General features: G+C 43.1%; 1 protein-coding gene and 1 long non-coding RNA gene across 6 annotated transcripts in view; both read left to right on the forward strand.

Annotated features, from left to right (window-relative positions):
- LOC115201071 (formin-like protein 1) overlaps positions 1-24,254 on the forward strand; it is a 61,531-nt gene that overhangs the window by 1,039 nt on the left and 36,238 nt on the right. For all 5 annotated transcript variants that reach the window (XM_029764309.1, XM_029764308.1, XM_029764307.1 and 2 more), the window contains exons 2-4: positions 19,986-20,069; positions 21,138-21,221; positions 21,453-21,526. In XM_029764309.1, the coding sequence (XP_029620169.1) occupies positions 19,986-20,069; positions 21,138-21,221; positions 21,453-21,526 (242 nt within the window). The remainder of the gene's footprint in view (positions 1-19,985; positions 20,070-21,137; positions 21,222-21,452; positions 21,527-24,254) is intronic.
- On the forward strand, positions 8,191-10,280 carry LOC115201073 (uncharacterized). The gene is made up of 4 exons (XR_003879678.1): positions 8,191-8,513; positions 8,784-8,845; positions 9,217-9,357; positions 9,747-10,280. It is a non-coding gene; the product is annotated as an uncharacterized LOC115201073 (long non-coding RNA).

The raw sequence follows: 24,254 nt of genomic DNA on the forward strand, positions 1-24,254 counted from the left end.
ACAGAAACAAGCGAAACAATTACAAAGAAACAAAGAATACTGAACATTTTGAAAATGTGCACATCCCCAGGACAGGCTTATCAAAGAGCAGGGTACATAATGTGACTGTGGAAGGACAAATAATAAGTCCTTCATTGTCTTGAGTTCATTGTATGGTCATTTGGGGATGGATAAAGAGGAAGTTCTAATCCATATTTGCAGTGGATAAGGTATAATAAAAGTTAAACAAATATTACCCCACCTGAACTGTGAGCCTGTGACACACGGTTTATTTCTATTGTTGAAGTTTGTAGGTCAAAGAGATTCATGAATCCCCTAGTCCCAATTAGTTGTACAATTTCACTTTTATAACTTCAGTTGTTTGTTTGATCTACAGTAGTATTAAAACGTTAGGCAAGCCACATTTTAATATCACTGTAGTAATATTAACAGAAAACCCATCCATTCACTTCCTAACACGAATATTTCCTTGTACTCGGTGACAATTCAACCGATCGCAAGTTGGGAATTCCGACTCCATAACTTGATGTTCCTGTGACTCCCTTCACTGGGCCTATTTGTCCTCGGTCTGCGAAAACATATTATAGGCTAAACAACTCGTGGTCATGTTGACAGCCAAAAACCAAATTGGGCAACAATGGCTCAGCTACGTTTGATACGTTTCTCAGGGGTATCAGTACCATGGTATACCATTAAATGCATTCTTGTTTTTAGTCTCGCACATCTAGCTTTATCTCCTCGGTCCATACCTATTCGTTTGCCCTGTAGAGTTGCAGCATAGATATAGAAACAAATAGATGGTGAAAGAGAAGAGAGCTACCGGACTATGTGTCCTTAGAAACCTTCTCTATGATGTCACGTTAAACACTTATATAGGCTAACTTTACTTTTTCATAGAAATTACATTAGTGAGATAGCACAGTAGTTTGTGCACGTGTCAATCAATGTGCAATTGCAGCTGCCAGATGACACTGATATGCATGCTATGATATTAATTAATGTCAGTCTCATGGCTCATTTTACTCGGTCAAAATCAATGTCTACTCCTGTAATTGAAAGCAATCTAGAATGTTGACTAGATTGCAGAAACAATATCTGAACATGGTGTTATTGTGAGGAAGGTGTTACATACACGCCAGAAGTCAGGAAACAGGTGCAGAAGGTGAGTTTAATAAAGAACCGATACGGATGAACAAACATGAGGAGCGTACAGAACCTGAGAGAAAACAATAACACCTAGAGACTGAGGATAACTGAGGGCTAAATAAAGGGGGAGTAATCAAGGAGGGAATGACAACCAGGTGCGCATAATGATGGGGAACAGGTGTGCGTAATAATGAAGCCAGGACCGTTGGTTAGTAGATTGGCGACATCGAGCGCCGGAGGGAGGGAGCAGGAGTTTGAGACGATAGGTTACCTCGTTGACCCGGTGGAGGACCTTGAAGGGCCCCACAAACCGGGGGCTCAGCTTCCGGCAGGCGGAGCGGGAGGTTCCTGGTGGGGAGCCATACGCGATCACCAGGATGGAACACTGGAGCCTCACTGCGGTGCCGGTCCGCCAGATCCTTCTGACGGCGGACAACGCGCTGGAGCCTCACGTGGGTGGTGTGCCACACCTCCACTGCGCACCGGAACCACTCATCCACTGCAGGGGCCTCGGTCTGGCTCGGAGTCCATGGAGCCAGGGCCGGCTGATATCCCAGGACGCACTGGAAGGGAGTCAGCCTGGTGGAGGTGTGTCGAAGTGAGTTCTGGTCATATTCCGCCCAGGGAAGAACAAGGCCCACTCACCTTTCCGGTCCTGGCAGTGACTCCTTGGGAACCTCCCCAGCTCCTGGTTGGTCCTCTCCACCTGCCCGTTGGACTGAGGCCGGTACCCGGATGTGAGGCTGACCGTGACCCCTAGCTTTTCCATAAAGACTTTCCAGATCCGCGACGTGTATTGGGGGCCACGGTCTGAAACAATGTCCTCCGGAAGGCCATTGTCCCGGAAGACCTGCTGGAATTGTGCCTCAGCGACCTGGAGAGCTGTGGGGAGACCAGAGAGAGGAATAAACCAGCATGATTTTGAAAATCTGTCCACAACCACCAGAATGGTGGTGAAACTGTCAGAGGGGAGATCGGTATCAAAGTCAATGGACAGATGAGACCAGGGATGCTGAAGCACGGGAAGGAGCTTCCCTGCTGGAGCGTGCCAGGAGGACTTAGTTTAAGCACACACAGAACAGTTGATGTAACGAATAACATCCTGCGCCTAGGTGGGCCACCAATAATTCTCAGAGATTGAATGGAACGGGTGATCCCAGGATGTCCAGTGACAACAGCTGTGTGCACAGGTCAACAGCCCCTCCCTTATCCCTGTGGGAACTTAGATGCGTTCAGGAGGACAGGTAGTGGTAACGGGTTCCCTCTCCAGAGCCTGGCGAATGTTCACATCTATGTCCCAGACCACAGGGGATACGACGCGAGATGGAACGTGAAAGCAGGTCCTCCAGCTTTTGGGTGACCAGTCCGTACTTTCATCCTCGACCATGAAATGGTGGGATTAGGGCGTTGGATCTTGTTCACTCGTGATGAGGAAGGGAATATTCTCCTGATGAATGGACTCCATGGTGCGGGTGAGCGGTGTGGTGATGTGTGTGATGGTTCCCGGATTATACTGGTTTATTATCAAGGGCTTGGACCGGAAACGTAGACGAGAGTGGTTATGAGGTGATATTAAGAAAGCAGGCAAGGGTCTGGCCAATAAAGTTCCCAGCGGCACCAGAATCCACTAGCGCTGTCGTTCAGCCACGGGGAGGAGAGTGACCCTTACCTCCATGGGCTCGGGCTCTGATACAGAGTGGTCACTGAGGGAGGGAGAGAAGCGATGAGGGTACCGACGCTCCCAAAGTAGGTTGTCCAGATGGGTGGCCATCGCAATGAGTGTGTCCAAGGAGAGGTTGTCATCTCGACATGCCAGTTCCGTCTGGACCTCCTCGAACAGTCCTCTTCTGAAAAGTGCACGGAGTGCCGGCTCATTCCATCCGCTGGATGCTGCTACAGTCCGGAAGGTGAGCGTGTACTCGGCAGCGGTCTGGTCATCCTGCCGTAGTTGGAATAGGCACTAACCCCCCTCTCTGCCCTCCGGTGGATGATCAAAGATACCTCTGATCAGAGCCATGAACCCCTCATTCAAATCCAGCTCATCTCTCCCAGACGGCCGTAGCCCACTCCAACCCCACCCAGTCAGCAGAAAAATAACCGTGGCAACCTTGGACCTCTCAGTGGTGGGAGCTCCCATCTGGTGCACAAAATAGAGGGACCACTGGATTAGGAAACCACAGCCTTTCGATGGGGTTGCATCATATTTATCCGGGAGGGACAGACGGGCAACGCTGACCTGGGTGGACTGCTGAGTAGACGGGTGTGCTGGCTCACTTGGTCGACTGGTGACAGAGTATCTTCCGCTAGATCAAGGCCTCTTGGGCATGTTCGAGACATTGAAGACTAAGAAGAACCTCTTCCATAGCCTTCCCCAGTTGCGCCAGCTGGTCGTGGTGTTGATGAAGTAGGTATCCCTGTTCATCAACCGTCTGGGGCCTGATTACCTGCTGCTTCCATTTTTTGAGGTGGAACTCTGTAACGTTCTGCCCCTGAACAAGGCAGTTAACTCACTGTTCCTAGGCCGTCATTGAAAATAAGAAATTGTTCTTAACATTTTAGTCATTTAGCAGACACTCTTATCCAGAGCAACTTACAGTAGTGAATACATACATTTCATTTTATGCATTCGTTTTTTAATTATTATTATTAATTTTTTTTTTGCACTGGCCCCCAGTGGGAATCGAACCCACAACCCTGGCATTGCACACACCATGCTAGCGTTGCAAACACCATGCTCTACCAACTGAGCCACAGGGAAGGCATATTTTTAACTGACTTGCCTAGTTAAATAAAGGTATAAAAAAATATATATATATTTAGATTATGTCTTTATTGATCTGATATTTTGTTTACTAGGCCTACTACTTGATGCCTCTATTTTGTTCTGTTTGCATTCACTTGTTCGCATTTGAGGTTCTGTCGGTATTCTAAGACAAATTGCTATTCAGTATTTTTGTCTGCATGCATGAATAACTAGGCTACTACTTTCAGCATTTAGTTTGCATTATTTTGGTGTTGACATCTGTGTGTATGGCTGCATTCACATAGGGTAATTCACCTATTACAAACAGCCTATCATTCTTGTAGCCTATATTCATTACCAAAACTGAGTTGCTTTAGTGTAAGGTGCTGTCATTGTGCTGATACAGTGGAGATAGGCTACAGATTTTGCACCAACCGGACTGTCACTTCAAAAGTACTCAGTGATCTCGGAGTCTCAGCATTTGAACTTTATGTTAATTGTGGTATAGTGTGATATAAGCAGAATTCAATATAATTCCAAAACAAGAAACCGCCAAAATTGTGCCCCATCTTCGATTTCAACTGTCCCCTTAGTCACTTTATCCTTGCGCCAGGTCTGATTAGTTGGTAATAGCAGCCAAGTATGTTTGCTATCTTATTTGTGCTTATTAGACACAAGTGTCAAGTGTCAAGGCCAACAGTTTCCACATATGACTTTTACTATAGCTAGCTTCCTTTGAACGTAGCTTGCCTCTTATCTGACTGGTAGTTAGCTACTAGCACTGTTGATGTGGAACCCAAGTGCTTTGGTCAGGTTTTAGAACCCTGAGATTCGGCTGAAAATATGTTAGCGTTGTCAGAAATGCTACAAAAAGGTAGCACATAGTTGGTTCTTAATGGACGGAAATATGCACATGAGAGTGATAGATTATACAGTTTATAAAAACTGTTGCACCTACAAACGCATTAAGTCTAAATGAATCCAAGTCTAATGGTCACCTTATGGACGCTGTTGCCTCGTTTTTAATCCGACGTCTAGAATTTGACCTAGGTTTGGCCAAAAAATTGTCTGACGACCCTAATGCTAACGGCCCTGTCAAAAATCCGGTATAGTGGTTCTCAGTAATGGCCGGACGGACCATGACGAGAGACGGGGTGTTGTGTACCTCCATTCAACTTTATTTGCGAATTTTCATAGACATTTGTGTCATATTGGCTTAGATATGATAGTAGGTAAATCTCAATTTAACATTGAGCTTCAACCCAATGCATATACTATTGTGGGGGCTATCGCCACCATAATAATTACCTGAGTCATGCCACCACATGAGGATGAGATGTGGCCTTAAGTATGTTAGCCAAGTGACTCACCATGTGGGAGACATGCCTACACTGCTTACTATCTTCATGAAAATATAACTTTTTTCTTTATTTAGTTATTTTTTGGGGCTTGTAGTAACAATATTCACAATATTGTGAACTCCGAACTCCACAAGTGTATTAGGCTTTGGAGAGAGGTAGATACCTTGACAGAAGCTCAGAACTATGTACGTGGGACTAGACTATACTCTTAAATACAGATGTAGGATCTTACTATGAGCCAGTTTGCTACAGCATGAAATAATCCTGCAGCAACAGGAAATGTGAATTATTATGTGGATTATAATTAATGGACATTTTTGTAGGGATTGATACATTTTTCCGAAGGGAAAATCAAGTCTGAAATTTCATAGTGGAAATTACAAACTTCAGAAGCCTTTTTAACCTCAAATACACTACAAGTTTCTATTGCAGGAAAGTTCTCCTTAAATAGGGTGACCAAAGTAAAATCATATGCAGTGGTGTAAAGTACTTAAGTAAAAATACTTCAAGTTAGTACTACTTTAGTCTTTTTTTGGGGGTATCTGTACTTTACTTTACTATTTATATTTTTGACAACTTTAACTTAAGAAAATAATGTACTTTTTTCTCCATACATTTTACCTGGCACCCAAATGTATTCTTTACATTTTGAATGCTTAGCAGGCCAGGAAAATGGACCAATTCACTCACTTATCAAGAAAACACATGGTAATTAATCCCTTCTGCCTCTGATCTGGCAGACTCGCTAAACACAAATGCATATTTTGTAAATTATGTCTGAGTGTTGGAGTGTGGCCCCTGGCTATCTGCTTTGCTTAAAATAAGGAATTTACATTTTTACATTTTAGTCATTTAGCAGACGCTCTTATCCAGAGCGACTTACAGTAGTGAACGCATACATTTCATTTCATGCATTTTTTTAAATTATTATTTATTTATTTATAAAAATAAAAATAAAATTCTACTTCTACTTTTGATACTTAAGTATATTTAGAACCAAATACTTTTAGACTTTTACTCCGTAGTATTTTACTGGGTGACTTTTATTTTTACTTGAGTATCTTTCAATTAAGGTATCTATACATTTACTCAAATATGACAATTGGGTACTTTTTCCACCACTGATCGTATGTGGTTCTTGCCCATTGGTCTCTGTCAACCTTGTTTGATTTGCTAGGGTAAAGCTATTTGATCGCTCATTTGGATTCATTTACATGCATGCACTGCCTAACTCATCTATCTTCTACACTCAGTTCCAATGAAGACTATTTGTAGGCTACACTGAGAACTCATCCAAAAACCTTGCTCGTGCACAGACAACTCCCAACCCCACTTTGCTCTGTAATTGAATATGACTCCAATCAAATTAAAGAGTCTACATTATAGAACACCTTTGTCTGGTCATTAATAAAAGTCCATCATTTACATAAGTTGCTACATAAGCAGTTGAATAAATGCATTGTATTACTCCATAACTCATACCTGAGATATAAACAGATTTCTACTAAAGTTCAAATCATGTGGATAATCTAATATGTGGTAAGAATATTCAATGTTATCCCTCCATACATGCTACTGTATATGATTTTTGGACAGTGTACTCTATCCCTACAGTTCATGTCTAATGAATTAGTCTCCATGATTCAGAAACAGGGAGGAATAGGGGGGCCAGCTACTGTAGGGCAGTAGCGGGACGCGTGTGTGTTCTTGAGAAATCGAACACTGGTCTGGAGTGAGATCTAGAGATCAGAGTTGTTGTTGTAATGAATCAACTTGGCAGTGGTCAAGGCTCAAGGGCTTGGGCATACATCCGGTGCCAGCTGCTGTGCTACACATCTGTCTTTGTGTGTGTGTGTGTGTGTGTGTGTGTGTGTGTGTGTGTGTGTGTGTGTGTGTGTGGAGCAAATGTGAGTACTAAGTATACGGTATGTTTTGCATATAACATACATGTACCAACATGTCAGCTTGTTTTCGTAAATTCATGTTTGTACATATAAGGTGCATATAAGCACATTCTGCTGTGGTATGGGACTGTTCCTTTTTTTGCTACATCACTCTATCGTGGGGAGCAGGAAAGATAGATCATCCCCACCACACACACCCTTACCCGACGCCCCCGGACCCACCCCCTCTCATCTAATGCTCAGTGTGCATAGCAAATCTCAGATGGGCCAGACGTCCTACTCCGACTGTAGAGCGAGCAGGCAGGTTGGTATGCAGGGATCTTTCTACAGTGGGCGTTCTGTGCTACAGAGAAAGACATTAAAGGGAAATGTCACCGCTGCTCGATTTCACTACATATGCCCATTAATATGTTATTAACTTATCATACACTACCGTTCAAAAGTTTGGGGTCAATTAGAAATGTCCTTGTTTTTGAAAGAAAAACACTTTTTTTTGTCCATTAAAATAACATGAAATTGATCAGAAATACAGTGTAAACATTATTCATGTGGTAAAGGACTATTGTAGCTGGAAACGGCTGATTTTTTATGTAATATCTACATAGGCGTACAGAGGCCAATTATCAGCAACCATCACTCCTGTGTTCCAGTGGCACATTGTGTTAGCTAATCCAAGTTTATCATTTTAAAAGTCTAATTGATCATTAGAAAACACTTTTGCAATTATGTTAGTAGAGCTGAAAACGGTTGTTCTGATTAAAGAAGCAATAAAACTGGCCTTCTTTAGACTAGTTAAGTATCTGGAGCATCAGCATTCGTGGGTTCGATTACAGGCTCAAAATATCCAGAAACAAAGTACTTTCTTCTGAAACTCGTCAGTCTATTCTTGTTCTGAGAAATGAAGGCTATTCCATGCGAGAAATTGCCAAGAAACTGAAGATCTCGTACAACGCTGTGGACAATTTTTTTTAATGTTCTTTCAAAAACAAGGACATTTCAAAGTGACCCCAAACTTTTGAACGATAGTGTATGTGTCATAAAAATCCATAATTTTCCAACCACACGCAAATACGAGTGTTTCTGCATCGCACCTTTAGAAACGGGCCGTCTACATTTCCACGGGACATCTACATTTACCACGATATCCAGGACGTAACGTTAGTACCACATCAGTTGATGTGGAGAAATATCAAAATGTCTGTGTTTTGTAGCCAGCACTTCCAGCCAGAGGATTTTGAAACTGGTTGCCAGGTCATCGAATGTTAAAGTGATGCTATTCCATACATTTCCCACTTCACTTCCAAGAGGAAGGCATCCAATCAGCCAACATCAGCACAGCAGAAAATAAATCAAGCTGAGGTAACGTAGCTAACGTTACCTAGCTAACTAGGTAGAGAACTACATTTGTTTGTCTAAATCAAAATCTTGCTAGCTAGCTTTCATAATACGCTGTCTAGACATTCGAATGCAAATCAATGTAATTAGCCAGCTGCTATTTGATTTGCAACTTTGCAAGCTAATGTTAGCTTTCAGGTTTTGTTATCTACAGCCTACCGGACTGTGTCTAAACACTAGCTAGCTAGCTAACTAACTACCACAGAGGCTAACGTGACTGTGTGTTCTATTTAGAGTCCGATCCCATCAACATCTGCAGCGGCATCGACATCAGGCTCAGCACCAGGAACTATACAGTAAGTCACCTTTGCGAAATATTTCCAGAACTCCACGGTGAGCAAATAAATATCCTGGAGCTAGGCATACATATGGTCTGTGTCTTGTTGTCATAGTTGGTGTGTTTACAAGTAACGTTACGCTTCAACTTCTACTGTAGTTTTCGCTGTATTATGGAGGCTTAGTTGAAGTCTACATTGGAGAAAAGGAGCTGTTAGGTATGGGTGGCTGACTGGTGTCTGTTAGGGATGGGTATTGTGTGTGTGTGTGAAGATTAGTATGCATGCTCTATTGACATGAGGCTGGGTGGATGTAGTACCTTGTTGAGTGTGTAGTAATGGTGACAAAGCAGTCAAATTTGGCTAATCACGGACTACTGTGTGTCCTACAGACTAATCTTGCTGCTGATAACAAGGACCTTGACACCAGCTTTGGTAGTACAGAGCCTGTACTATTTGGATGAAAGCTTTCAGCCGGGAACAAGCTCAAGCTCAACATCATCTGACTCTGAAACAAGCCAGGACAGCCAAAGGTATTTATAAAAGCGCAATACCCTCTTGAGAAAACAGAATCACAAATACACTAAACTGTCTACAAGCCAAGTGATCCTTGCAGTCAGTTCTTTGGCATTGGGAAAAGGGCCTGTTAGTATACTCTTCTAGCCTATTCACTCTATTGTTGGCAGTGCTTGTCTACTCAACAGCACAACTGTAGGTGCTCATACACAACGATACACGACTAGAAGTCTACAAGTCAAGCCCTCTCGAACTTTTCACATCTTTGTTAACAGTCCATCTCAATGACCCACATTGACTCTGAGTGTAACAAAACACTTACCAGTACACAGGACCCTTTTTTGTTTACGGATGATCAGTCTTTATGTTTTACACATCCTCATGATCAGTCTTCATGTCTTTCCAGGAGACTTACAGTACAAACAAATCTTCTGCAAGAGGTCAAAAACAGTGGGTGGTGAAGAAAGTGTACAAGCCTAGAATCCACCTCTTCATTCAGGGAGAGGCTTGTCCACCTGGTTGTGGAGTGCGGAAAGGACCAGACGGTTGTCTACAAGGAGCCAGAGTCACAGCTCCCTAAACCCAACATCTCTGCCAACATCACCACAGCGCCAAAGCCTGCTAAACCAGCTGCCATTATCCAACACAAGAAGAGGTGCACCAGCTGAAGAGCATTCTGGAACCTGCCTGGAACATTCAGTTAGAGTTGTTGTAGTATAATATAGAATACATAGTATGCTCACAACTGCATTGTGGTATAGACATGGCTAGTTCTAATGGTGTTTTATATATGTTTTATAAGTGTACTGACAAGTGACCAAATGATTCCAGCTGCATCAGAAACCAATAAAGTGTCGACTTCAGCCTCTGGATCATTTCATTGTGATATTCATGCCTTTGCATTTTAATAAACTAACTACAATCTTACTGCTAAAACAAATGATACAGGGAGTCGGTGTATCATTTAAACTTGAATTTGTTGGCAACTAAACATGTTTCAATAAAACAGTAGATTAGTCTGTCAATATAGCAACTAAGTAAACATGGCTTGTTTTCAAAACAACTTTTATTTGCTCTGGAGACCAAGGTGAGTTTACACAGCAGTATGCAGGAACAGTTATGGCAATGTATGACATATATACAGTAGAATACAAATATACCACTAACGCCTATGATAAATACTACAGTTCTAAAAAAAAAAAAAAAAAAAAAGGAAATACTTGCATATGGTGTGTTTGGGTGGTGCAGTGAGGTGTTCGCAGTCACGTTGATATAAGTGGAGATTGTTGTTATGGGACCCTTCACATCTATTGAGCGTCATCAACTTTTTTGTAACCAAGTAGTATTGTCTGAGAGAAAGACAAAAAATGCTATTAGACATTCATGGACAATCGTGTACTGTCTGTATTCCTACTGTAGCAGCATGATGTATAATATGAGACATCTGAAAGTCATGTTAGCTAGCTACACCACACAGGTATACTTACTCCCAAGACTAGTATGAGTCATAAAGCCAAAGTCATTCCTTTACTCTTTGTCATCATCATCTAAACATTTCAACAGTTTTGCTCCTGATGAGATGCACTTAGGTTAGCTAGGCTAGTTAGCTAGCTAGCTATAACGTTAAGACTACAGTACATTTTAGGTATAGCAAACATAGCTAGCTTAACAAAATTGTACTGTACTGAACAGTAAAAAGAGAGCTTATATTGCGAGCTAGCTAAACAGCTTACTTGTTTGTCATTTGCCTTCCTGAGTCCTGGTCTAGGATGCCACCGCAGCTTGCTGGTCCCGCAATTATTTTCCTTGAGGCATGCGTCCTCCGAATGACCTGCCAAACCACACTTCTTAACACCTGCCTGCCCTCTTAACCCGGAAGCCAGCCGCACCAATGGGTCAGAGGAAACACTGTTCAACTGATGACCGAGGTCAGCCTGCAGGTGGCCGGCCTGCGACAAGGAGTCGCTAGAGCACAATTAGCCAAGTAAAGCCCCCCCGGGCCAAACCCTCCCCTAACCCGGACGATGCTGGGCCAATTGTGCGCCGCCCTATGGGACTCTTAATCACAGCCAGTTGTGACACAGCCCGGGATCGAACCCGGGTCTGTAGTGATGCCTCTAGCACTGCGATGCAGTACCTTAGACTGTTGCGACACTCGGGAGGCCCACGCTGCAGTTACTCTACAATTACTGCATCCAAAATACCACAGTCCACTGTAGTTACTGCCCTTTTACAGCAAAAAAACACCCCAAATAGTGTCTTGCGCTGAAGTTTCCCTTTAAGTACAGCTGTAAAACTATCATGGCCCAGTCTGCACTAGGGGCCAGACTGTCCCAGTGTTAATAGACAAGAGACTCAGACTACTAAATTATACCAGAGTGTCAGATGTCAATCCCCCACAAGGGTGTGTGTGTGTGTGTGTGTGTGTGTGTGTGTGTGTGTGTGTGTGTGTGTGTGTGTGTGTGTGTGTGTGTGTGTGTGTGTGTGTGTGTGTCTGTGTGTGTGTGTGTGTGTGTGTGTGTGTGTGTGTGTGTGTGTGTGTGTGTGTGTGTGACCCACTATGCTCCCTCCGGGTTCATATTCCATGAACAATCCGTTTGTCACATAATGATGGGCTGATAGTGTTAAGTGCTGAATCAGATTAGCATCTATACCGCAGAGATCAGCATGATATAAGTGGTGATAATAACAAGGTGCTCAAAGGGAGGCCTTGGCTCAACCCTCCTCCATCTCCCTATTCACATTTATATTGAGCGTCTTTCCTCTGTACTTTGCATACCACTATGCATATTTCCCACTGTTCAATGTGATTGGATGTGTAAATGTGCATCTGTGGATTTGGATTTGATCAAATGTGTGTGAATTTACTTTGAACATGTTTGTGTACACATGCTTGTATGAAACTATAGAGTGCCTCTGAGAAACTGACGGCCATGTTGTTTTCTGCTCCACTGAGGCCGGAGAGCCAAGATGGCTCCACAGACCCCACGTTGGTGGGAGCCAACCCAGGTATCAATTACAGAATCTCATACAAAGGACCTTTGTCACTAAAGCCCCTAAAGGTTGTTTGGTTGCCAGGTACAGCACAACAAGACTGAGTAGAGACCGTAGTGATGACAATGTCTCAACTCCACCTGAATTCACCCTCGGAAAGACTTTGACAGCTTATCAATTTCCATGCCCTAAAGAAAGTAATTTGCTATTAGTTTAACAAATAGCACGCAATGCAGGTATTCTCACTGTCACCTTTTCCACCCTCTCTGTAGTACTGTTTACCCATTTGGCGGAATTTAGCCTCTCACATACTGACTGTTAGCCTTTCCCCAACTCCCAAAGTTAATCAGAGACGGATAGGAGCTAACTGCCCTACCTTCTGAGTGGGCCTCTGTTAAACATGGCAGCTTAATTAAAACAGAAGGAAGCGACATGCTCCCAGGCTACTTGACATGGCAGCCTCAACCACACTTCTTGAGGCCTCCTGATAGCCGAGACAGACAGCGTCCTCGGAGAGTTACGGATCTAGAGCTGAGAAGCCTTTTTAAAGTGAATGACGGAATTGGAAGGGAAGCCTAACGTCTGAGTGCCACGTTTACTTTGTTATGACAATGAGAGCAATTTGATACTATGCCGTCTGCGGTCCCACCAGTCTGCATGAATGCACGCTGCGCTTGTTCCCCTGCACTCCACCCATATGCGCGTAAAAAAAACCTAACCAACTGTAACATTCAATCTACTTTATCACACAGCAAAGAGGGTGTGTCACTGGCAGTGGTACCTTATGTGTTTGTTTCTGTGTATCCTTGTGTAGGAGTATGTGTACTGTATATGTGAGGGAGGAGAGCAAGGGGGAGGTCTAATCAATAGGGTCTGAAATGGGATGAGTGCAGTTTGTCTCGTCACTACTGTCTTTGAAGATAGAGCTCCTGGAGAGACAGGTGGCCCAATTTAACGGTAACAAATGGACCTACAGTATTAAGTACCGGTGTGCACGTTTTTTTTTTTTTACAGAGAATTACCAGGGTATTTTCCAGATTTTGAAATGCACATCTCTCATATGTAACTCTAGCTTCATGATATCAATGAGAAGAAAACAGGTGACTTTGACGCCATATTTCCCCTACTGTGCATATACACTACCGTACAACTCCAGTAGGTTTCTCCTCTGTGAATGTACACTACCGTAAAACTCCAGTAGGTTTCTCCTCTGTGCATGTACACTACCGTAAAACTCCAGTAGGTTTCTCCTCTGTGCATATACACTACCGTAAAACTCCAATAGGTTTCTTCTCTGTGAATGTACACTACCATACAACTCCAGTAGGTTTCTTCTCTGTGCATGTACACTACCGTAAAATTCCAGTAGGTTTCTCCTCTGCGTGTCCCTGTACAGGACTAGCCACCAGCCAACTCTAATCCCAGTTTATTGATCCAACATAATTTATCAAGCCTGATTTATCAGAGCACTGGCTGTACCATTGATTTAGGATGCTGTTCGCTATTAGTTGTGCATCAGTTTTCACACCCCTGTGCGTGACACAAATAACTTTTAACTGACCGACCTGATGTGGTTACAAAAAATATTTGTTGAGATGCATCAAAACCAAAAAGCCATTAGCCTCCTTCAGCATTAACTTATGTCTGACTGGTCATGTGAGTTGTTCCACTGAGATTGCATTTACCAAGCATCCACAGACCATAAACTTTCCTGAGAAGCCCTTGTCTGGGCGTACCTAGCAATTCGTTGTATCTAAACAAAACAAGTAGCAATTCTGAGAGAAAAATGTGTTGCTTTGGAGGCTTACCAAAAAGTGAACTGTGAGTGACCTTGTGAAGAACAATACCCCGCTACTGGTGGGCCAACGTTTGTACAGAGTTACAGAAACTTATAGAGACAACAGGAGGAGAAGAGGGGGAGGAAGAAGAGGGGAAGGAGGATGAGTGGGTTGGCGAGGTAAAAATATAAATATGTTTTGTCCTTGAGTGGCAGTCTCCTGTCGTCTAGCCCAGTTTTACCGGGTGGCAGGGCTGTGTTGGGCTATAATTAGTACAGAAGGATGTCCTGCATGTGTCTGTGTGTGTGTGTGTGTGTGTGTGTGTGTGTGTGTGTGTGTGTGTGTGTGTGTGTGTGTCTGTGTGTGTGTGTGTGTGTGTGTGTGTGTGTGTGTGTGTGTGTGTGTGTGTGTGTGTGTGTGTGTGTGTGTGTGTGTGTGTGTGTGTGAGGAGGGAGGTGTTTTGGTTGGGGCAGGGCAGGTAGCTGAAGCCGGAGGCCCAACAATAATATAGGACAGTGTGGGTGTGTTAATGAACATGAGGAATATGGGGTATGTGGGTTGCATGCATGTGTGTGTGTGTGTGTTACTTGGGCTGAAGGATCCCCTCTGCTGTGCCTCTCATTCATAACTCTCACTGTCACCAGAGGTAAAGTTGGGAGTTGGAAAGAGTCCGTGAGAGACTTTGGCCTGACAAGGACACCACTGTATATTCTGCTGACAGTCTGCAATTCATTACCATGCACATAACTTGACTTCTCATAGCAGATGCCAACCTCACCAACAACAATCGGTTGGCTCTGCTCAGGGAATGATAAAGTGATCCAGCCTGGTCCAAGATCTGTTTGTCCACTAGAATGGTCATTGTGACTAACAGCACAAACAGATCTGGGATCAGGCTAGAAGTCCTCAGGTAGTAGTGGTATTATTCCTGGTCACCTGCTGCTGTGACTTGCAAGGTAAAGGCTTAGTCTAGGTAGCATGAAATAGGATGTTTATGCAAGAGTAGAGTTTATGTGTTGGAGAACATGTTTACGGTAACAACTACTGTTTAAAAATACAAATAAATGAAAAAGTTGAGCACCTATGTTACCACAATGAACAATGATTCCTTTATGAATGGGTGCTGTACTGTAGGCAGTAAAAACATCAAAACAGTGAATCATATGAATGGCTTTTGAGGTTTAATATCAGTGAGATTGGGGACTGTTTCACATCTGACTTAATTCTAAAAGTCGGCTTTCAATCTGCTTATTAATGTATAAATATATAAAGTAAAAATGTTAAACATTATAATACACTATGTTCATATTTTAATAACATTACATACAGTAAACCATGAACAACAGGACTTATACAGAATACTTCATTATGGTGAACGATGTAATAGTGTTTACAGGCAGTCTGTCTCTGTATGCTGTCCCCACAGTGACTATTTACCTAGAGAGTTTTCATCTGTATTTTTCGTAGCTGTCTACATACCACCACAGAGCGAGGTTGGAACTAAAACCATACTAAATGAGCTGTATTCCGCCATAAGCAAACAGGGAAACGCTCATCCAGAGGCGGCGTTCCTAGTGGAAGGTGACTTTTATGCAGGAAAACTAAAATCAGCTTTACCAAATTTCTATCAACATGTTAAATGTGCAACCAGAGGGAAAACAATTCTAGACCACCTCTACTCCACACACAGAGACGTGTACAAAGCTCTCCCTCGCCCTCCATTTGGCAAATCTGACCATAACTCTATCCTCCTGATTCCTGCTTACAAGCAAAAATTAAAGCATGAAGCACCAGAGACTCGGTCTATGTAAAAGTGGTCAGATGAAGCAGATGCTAAACTACAGGACTGTTTTGCTAGCACAGACTGGAATATGTTCCCTGGATTCTTCTGATAGCATTGAGGAGTACACCACATCAGTCACTGGCTTTATCAAATACTGCATCAAGGACGTCCCCCCCACAGTGACTGTACGTACATACCCCAACCAGAAGCCACAGATTACAGGCAACATTCACACTGAGCTAAAGGGTAGAGCTGCCACTATCAAGGAGCGGGACTCTAACCCGGAAGCTTATAAGAAATCCCGCTATGCCCTCTGACGAATCATCAAACAGGCAAAGTGTCAAAACAGATCGAATCGTACTACACCGGCTCCGACGCTTGTCAGATGTGGCAGGGCATGCAAACTATTACAGACTACAAAGGGAAGCATAGCCGAGAGCTGCCCAGTGACACGAGCCAACCAGACGAGCTAAATAACTTCTATGCTCGCTTCGAGGCATGTAACACTGAAACATGCATGAGATCACCAACTGTTCCGGATGACTGTGTGATCACGCTCTCCGCAGCCGATGTGACTAAGACCTTTAAACAGGTCAACATTCACAAGGCTGCAGGGCCAGATGGATTACCAGGACGTGTACTCCGAGCATACGCTGACCAACTGGCAAATGTTTTCACTGACATTTTCAACCTCTCCCTGTCTGAGTCTGTAATACCAACATGTTTCAAGCAGACCACCATAGTCCCTGTGCCCAAGAACACTAAGGTAACCCGCCTAAATGACTACCAACCCGTAGCACTTAGTACGTCTGTAGCCATGAAATGCTTTGAAAGGCTGGTCATGGCTCACATCAACACCATTATCCCAGAAACCCTAGACCCACTCCAATTTGCATACCGCACCAACAGATCCACAGATGATGCAATCTCTATTGCACTCCACACTGCCCTTTCCCACCTGGACAAAAGGAGCACCTATGTGAGAATGCTATTCATTGACTACATTTCAGCGTTCAACACCATAGTGCCCTCAAAGCTCATCACAAAAATAAGGACACTGGGACTAAACAGCTCCCTCTGCAATTGGATCCTAGACTTCCTGGTGGGCTGCCCCCAGGTGGTAAGGGTAAGTAACAACACATTCACCACGCTGATCCTCAACACAGGGGCCCCTCAGGGGTGCGTGCTCAGTCCCCTCTTGTACTCCCTGTTCATTCAAGACTGCCCGGGCAGGCACAACTCCAACACAATCATTAAGTTTGCTGATGACACAACAATGGTAGGCCTGATCACCAACAATGATGAGACAGCCTATAGGGAGGAGGTCAGAGAACTGACCATGTGGTGCAAGAACAACAACCTCTCCCTCAACATGATCAAGACAAAGGAAATGATTGTGAACTACAGGAAAAAGAGGACCAAGCAAGCCCCCATTCTCATCGACGGGGCTGTAGTGGAGGTTGAGAGCTTCAAGTTACTTGGCGTCCATATCAACAACAAACTAACATGGTACAAGCACACCAAGACAGTCGTGAAGAGGACACGACAAAACCTATTCCCGATCAGGAGACTGAAAATATTTGGCATGGGTCCTCAGATCCACAAAAGATTTTACAGCTGCACCATCGAGAGCATCCTGACGGGTTGTATCACTGCCTGGTATGGCAACTGCTCGGCCTCCGACCGCAAGGCACTACAGAGGGTAATGCGTACAGTCCAGTACATCACCGGGGCCAAGCTTCCTGCCATCCAGGTCCTCTATACCAGGCGGTGTCAGAGAAAGGCCCTGAAAATCGTCAAAGACTCCGGCCACCCTAGTTATAGACTGTTCTCTCTGCTACCGCACGGCAAGCGGTACCGGAGTGCCAAGTCTAGGTCCAAGAGGCTTCTAAACAGCTTCTACCCCCAAGCCATAAGACTCCTGAACAGCTAATCAAATGGCTACCCAGACTATTTGCCCCCGCCCCTCCCCCCACTACGCTGCTGCAACTCTCTGTTATTATCTATGCATAGCCACTTTAACAACCCTACCTGCATGTACATAATTATCTCAAATACCTCGACACTGGTGCCCCCGCACATTGACACATATATAGCCCCGCTATTGTTATTTACTGCTGCTCTTTAATTATTTGTTTTTCTTATCTCTTACTTTCTTTTTACATATTTTTTTTTTAGGTATTTTCTTAAAACTGCATCGTTGGTTAAGTAAGCATTTCACTGTAAGGTCTACACCTGTTGTATTCGGCACATGTGACAAATGCAATTTGATTCGATTTGATTTGTAGCTCTCTACCAATCTTTCCAGCAACTGTTTTGAGCGCGTGTGAGTGAAAGAATTTACGAGATTATGTCAGAATGACGTAAACTATTGTATCAGGGTAGAACTGTGGAACTGTCTTGAACACACCCTCTTGGCCTGTTAGTTCCCAGGTGTGCCTCATTGTAATTAAGGCCGTGGCCCAAGGTTGAAATGTATTTCCTTTTCATTCATTTAGGGGATCCTCTTACTGAGTGCCAATACCAAACGTACAATGTGCAGGGATACTGGAGTATTTGAGGTAGATATGTACATATAGGTGGGGATTAGGAGTGGAATATTACATGAAGATGAACGCTTTAAATCTGTATTGAAATAACCATATTGTTCTGAGAGCGCATGATGTTGCTGAAACAAAGATGTGTCCAAGGACGAGTTGCTGAGTAAATACCAAAACAAATCACATAATTTCTGGCCCGATCATTCCATTGCTCCACTCCTTGGTGCAAAGAACCTGAGTATTTCAGATTAGTCCCCCTACGTTACACTATACTCTGTCTCTCTCTTCCTGTTCCCCCTTTCTTTCCCCTTCCCCTGTCTCTCCATACCTCCCTTTTGAAACATGCAGTCAGACCAATAACAACGTCTCTTTAGCAATACACTCTCTGGTGTTGTGGCAACAGCCCAAGGTGCCCAGGTGTAACAGGAATACTATCTGTCAGCAGTTAGGGTCGCCTGTCAGTTGTGAAATTGACCTCTGAGTCATGGGGGCCCTGAAGAAGGTGACTGTATAGGGACAGGATTGCTGTCGCTGAGCGACGCTTAATGACATCATTGAGGTACTGATGCATTATTGACGAGTTTGTCATAGCAACTGGCTGCACTGTGCATTCAAGGGACATTGTGTGCCTGTCTATTCACATGGCCTATTCATATGGTTAGGAGTTTCACTGAGTGTACAAAACATTAGGAACACCTGCTCTTTCCATGACATAGACTGACCAGGTGAATCCCAGTGAAAGCTATGATCGCTTATTCATGTTATATCCACTCCAATCAGTGTAGAGGAAGGGGAGCAGACAGGTTAAAGAAGGATTTTTAAGTCTTGAGACAAATGAGACACAGATTGTGTGTGTGTGTGCCATTCAAAGGGTGACAAAAGATTCAAGTGCCTTTGAACCGGATATGGTAGTAGGTGCCAGGCGCAGCGGTTTGAGTGTGTCAAGAACTGCAACGCTGCTGGGTTTTTCACACTCAACAGTTTTACCTTGTGTATCAAGAATGGTCCACCACCCAAAGGACATCCAGCAAACTTGGCAAAACTGTGGGAAGCATTGGAGTCAACATGGGCCAGCATCCCTGTGGAATGCTGTCGACACCTTGTAGAGTCCATGCCCGGACGAATTGAGGCTGTTCTGAGGGAAAAAAGGGGTGCAACTCAATATTAGGAAAATAATGTTTTGTACACACAGTGTACAGTATATCTGCAGGCTAAATGTCACCCAGCAATTTGTGTTTATAGTTTTCAGTTTCAGTAAGAAAAGGTTTTAAGATAAACTCATACATTATGTTTTGAAGTGGATCTAACGTTTGCTCATCAAGTCAACTCATTAAAATTGCTACAATGGAACCTGTTGCAACATAACATCATTTGCCAACATTGCTTATCCAACTCCAGTCAAATCATGACAATGTTCTCATCAACACCACATGGAATCAAACTGTTTTCAGACATATTGATAATGTATCTCTCTTTGTACCTATATCCTCCTTCCACCTCCTCTCTCTCTCTCTCTCTCTCTCTCTCTCTCTCTATCTATTTCTCCGTAGAACTCCATGAATCTGCCTCCAGACAAGGTGAAGATCCTGTGTCAATATGACAACGAGAAGAAGTGGGAACTGGTCTGTGATCAGGTGGGACTCCAACTCCACTGCACAATACAACAGTCTACTGTACCGTTAACGTTTCAATAACACCTAGTGGATAACGTTACAGTAACAGGATGTAATCACAGTTCTTAGGGGAACTTCAGGTAACACGATAACCATGTGAAACTTCTATCATAATGAATCAAGCCCTGGTGATATGCACTGCATCCTTTAAGCTTGACAGACCTTCGTATAGAGGCGTTGAGGTGTCCATTTTGTTGTTGTTGTTGTTGTTGTGTGTCCTGGTTTCTAGGAAAGCACACCATTGACACACCATTGCAGTGAGAGTGGTTGTTCTCACACACACACACTTGCGCACGCAAGAAACAACCACCCGCCACCACACGTGTGCACACACACGCACACTTTGCATCCTGCTGGGAACCTCATCAAAATTGTACGTTGCTGTGGCAACATTGACGAGGCAGATAACTTCCTGTGGCTCAGAGGGGAGTGACACACAGGACACCTGTCACTGTCACTGTACCACAGACCTGCAATGGTTCAATGTTGTCCCTTCCCTTATCTAGCACAGCTAAAGCCATTGTTATCAAAGGCTGTCTATCTCTACTCTGACCTTGCATTGAATGATAGATTGGCATCCCGACATGCAAGGCTCAGCCTCACCAACAGATATATCATTGGTTATACTTGTATAAATTAAGCAGCATAATCATCCCTAGCTTCCAATTGACTCATTCACCCCCCCCCCCCCCCCCCCCCTCCTGTAACTATTCCCCAGGTCGGTGCTGTAAATGAGAATGTGTTCTCAGTCAACTTACCTGGTAAAATAAGGGTTAAAATAAAAAATCATCAAGGCTGTGAAGTCCCTGCTGTGTTCTACCCTCTGGTCCCCTTCTCCCACAGTGCACCCATGTAATCAACATAATTAGATATGCTCTAACATCTGTCTGTCTGTCTGTCTGTCTGTCTGTCTGTCTGTCTGTCTGTCTGTCTGTCTGTCTGTCTGTCTGTCTGTCTGTCTGTCTGTCTGTCTGTCTGTCTGTCTGTCTGTCTGTCTGTCTGTCTGTCTGTCTGCTGTCATTCCTACAGGAACGATTCCAAGTGAAGAATCCTCCCTCTGCTTACTTACTGAAGCTCAAAAGTTATCTTGACCAGGGAGGGGTCAGTCGCAAGGTACTGTACCATTACAGTCCTGTAAGAGATCCAGTCTGGGCTATGGCCCTGCTCAGATACTTTCAAAAACATCATTTCTTGAAGTAATCACTTATATAACAGAATTTGCAAAAGCTATGTTTAAAAAAACACTGGTTTCGTCCATAACTAAGTTACCACTTGTTTTGTTTGCTGTACACCATCAAACATTTCTCCACAACGATAATGACCTTGCTGTGCGTGTTATGACAGTTCAAGAGGCGTGTCCAGGAGTCCACACAGGTCTTAAGAGAGCTGGAGATTTCCCTGAGGACCAATCATATCGGGTGAGACCCGCCCCTTACCCAACTTTTCTGCTTTCATCACCACTCCATCTATTGATCCTTACACAAGCTACATTCATTTTATTTATTTATACAGGTAGGTCAATTAAATGGCACTTCTGCCACTTTTCAACCTCATATTCATTATCTCTAGCCAGTGGCGGTTCTAGACCATTTCAACTGGGGGGGGGTGGCCAAGCTGGGGCCAGTTGTACTGTTAGAGGGGCCAGTTACATTAGACGTTATTGTTGTCATATCGTTTTCTTCACTTCATTGCAGGCATTAGCAGGCAAAAGACCATGTTCATAATCATCATCGTTGCCACTGTCTAATAACGGATGTAAAAAAAGAACGATAGCAAAAATTTGTTATGTAAAAATTATTTCATACTCCACATTTAGGGGGGCCACAAGGGGGTCCAAAATTGTTGTCACAGGGGCACTGGCCCCCTTTGGCCCCCCACCCCCCAGAACCGCTAGTGTCTCTAGCACCATACCAGTGTCTACATTTTATGATCTGTGTTTGAAAAGATAAGACGAAAGGTCCTAAAAATATGCATCATTATGATATCACAGGGAAGGATTAAAAGCAAGAAAAAAATATTTTCAAAACCTGCAATGAGTTTCTAGCCAAAGGGAGGATATTTTCTTGTTCCCCACATGTCAACGGGTAGAACTTTTGAACATAATTTTTTTTCTTCTACAAAACGTAGAAATGCACAGTTTTCACACTGGTATTGTGCTGTAGATAATGAAAATGAGGTTGAAAAGGGGTGGAATTGACCTTTAAGAACAAATTGTTATTTACAATGACCTGTCAGGGTGCAGCAAGTATAACACACAAATAGGTTAAAAAATATCATACAAACAACAATAAAAAAATACACAATAGACAGGCAGTAAAACCGTCAGTAAAGCATTCAGTAATAGACAGCATAAATAACTGATGATGATAAAACAGCTATGAACTCTACCAACAAAATACTAATACTGTAAAAGAAATACATTTTTTATTTATTTATTTTTTATTTAACATTTATTTTGACAGGGACGTCATGCTGAGACTAGGGTCTCTTTTACAGATAAATACAATCAAACACTATACAGAATGACTAAACATTAAAAAAAAAGACTTTTATCATCATAGAGGTCTGTGATCATTACACTGCATTCAAATTTCCATTGATCAAATGCAATTGTGGTCATTGTCCGTAGCTTATGCCTGCCCATACCATAACCCCACCATCACCATGGGGCTCTCTGTTCACAACGTTGACATCAGCAAACCGCTTGCTCACACGACGCCATACACATGGTCTGCGGTTGTGAGGACAGTTGGATGTACTGACAAATTCTCTAAAACGACATTGGAGATGGCTTATGGTAGAGAAATGAACATTCAATTCTCTGTCAACAGTTCTGGTGGACATTCCTGCATTCACCATGCCAGTTGCACGCTCCCTCAAAACTTGAGCCATCTATGACAAAACTGCACATTTTAGAGTGGCCTTTTATTGTCCCCAGTACAAGGTGCACCCGTGTTATGATCATGTTGTTTCATCAGCTTCTTGATATGCCACACCTATCCGGTAGATAGATTATCTTGGCAAAGAAGAAATGCTCACTAGCAGGGACGTAAACAAATTTGTGCATAACATTTGAGATAAAAAAAAATTGTGCATATGGAACATTCCTGGGATCTTTCATTTCATCTCATGAAACACGGGACCAACACTTTACACGTTGCTTTTATATTTTTGTTCAGTGTATATACAACATACAACATTACAAAGATATTAAGAAAAACAGACACATTTATCAACATATTGGTCTCTTTTCATTTCACTGAACTGACATAGGGGGACCAGAACATCTAATTTCAGAGATCTCGGTGAGTTGTTCCACATGAAGGGCGCAAAAAAACTAAAATCAGCTTCACCCAACTCTGTGGAGACCGAAGGGGCCTCCAGTGTTATCCAATCCTGTGGCCGGGTTTGATAATTTGTAAGTCTAAATAGAATTAATGATGCAGATACATATGAAGATTCTGTATGAGTAACTTGTACATCAACACAAGAAAATGCTCCTCTCTACTTACATACAAAGTGGCCCAACCCACTTTTTGATACAAAACGCAATGGTGAGTTCTATAACCATCACCAGTAATAAACCTAAGGGCACAATGGTGAGTTCTATAACCATCACCAGTAATAAACCTAAGGGCACAATGGTGAGTTCTATAACCATCACCAGTAATAAACCTAAGGGCACAATGGAAAAGAGCATCTAGGTGTTTAAGTGTAGATTCTGCTGCATGCATATAGATAATATCCCCATAATCTAAAATCGACATAAGTGGCCTGGACAATTTCCTTCCTATTATCAAAAGTCAGACATGCTTTGTTTCTGTAAAATAAACCAACTTTGAACTTCAACTTGTTCACCAGCTCAGTGACATGTTTTTTAAATAACAGTTTGTCATCAAGACAGATACCAACATATTTGTAGGAAGGAACTCACACAATTTCTGTACCGTTCAAACTAGTCATTACAAATTCATGCAAATCTGGGTTATGGGACCTAGAAAAAAACATGCCTTTTGTTTTGTTTGCATTTAGCACTACCTTTAGATCCAACAGTGACCTCTGTAGTGGTTGAAAATCAGGCTGTATGTGGGAAGAACAGTCAACTGACAGGCCAGGACCAGTATGACCACCAAGCTGAGATACAAG

The sequence above is a fragment of the Salmo trutta genome, chromosome 10 (assembly GCF_901001165.1).
Source record: "Salmo trutta chromosome 10, fSalTru1.1, whole genome shotgun sequence".
NCBI classification, from domain to species: Eukaryota; Metazoa; Chordata; class Actinopteri; order Salmoniformes; family Salmonidae; genus Salmo; species Salmo trutta.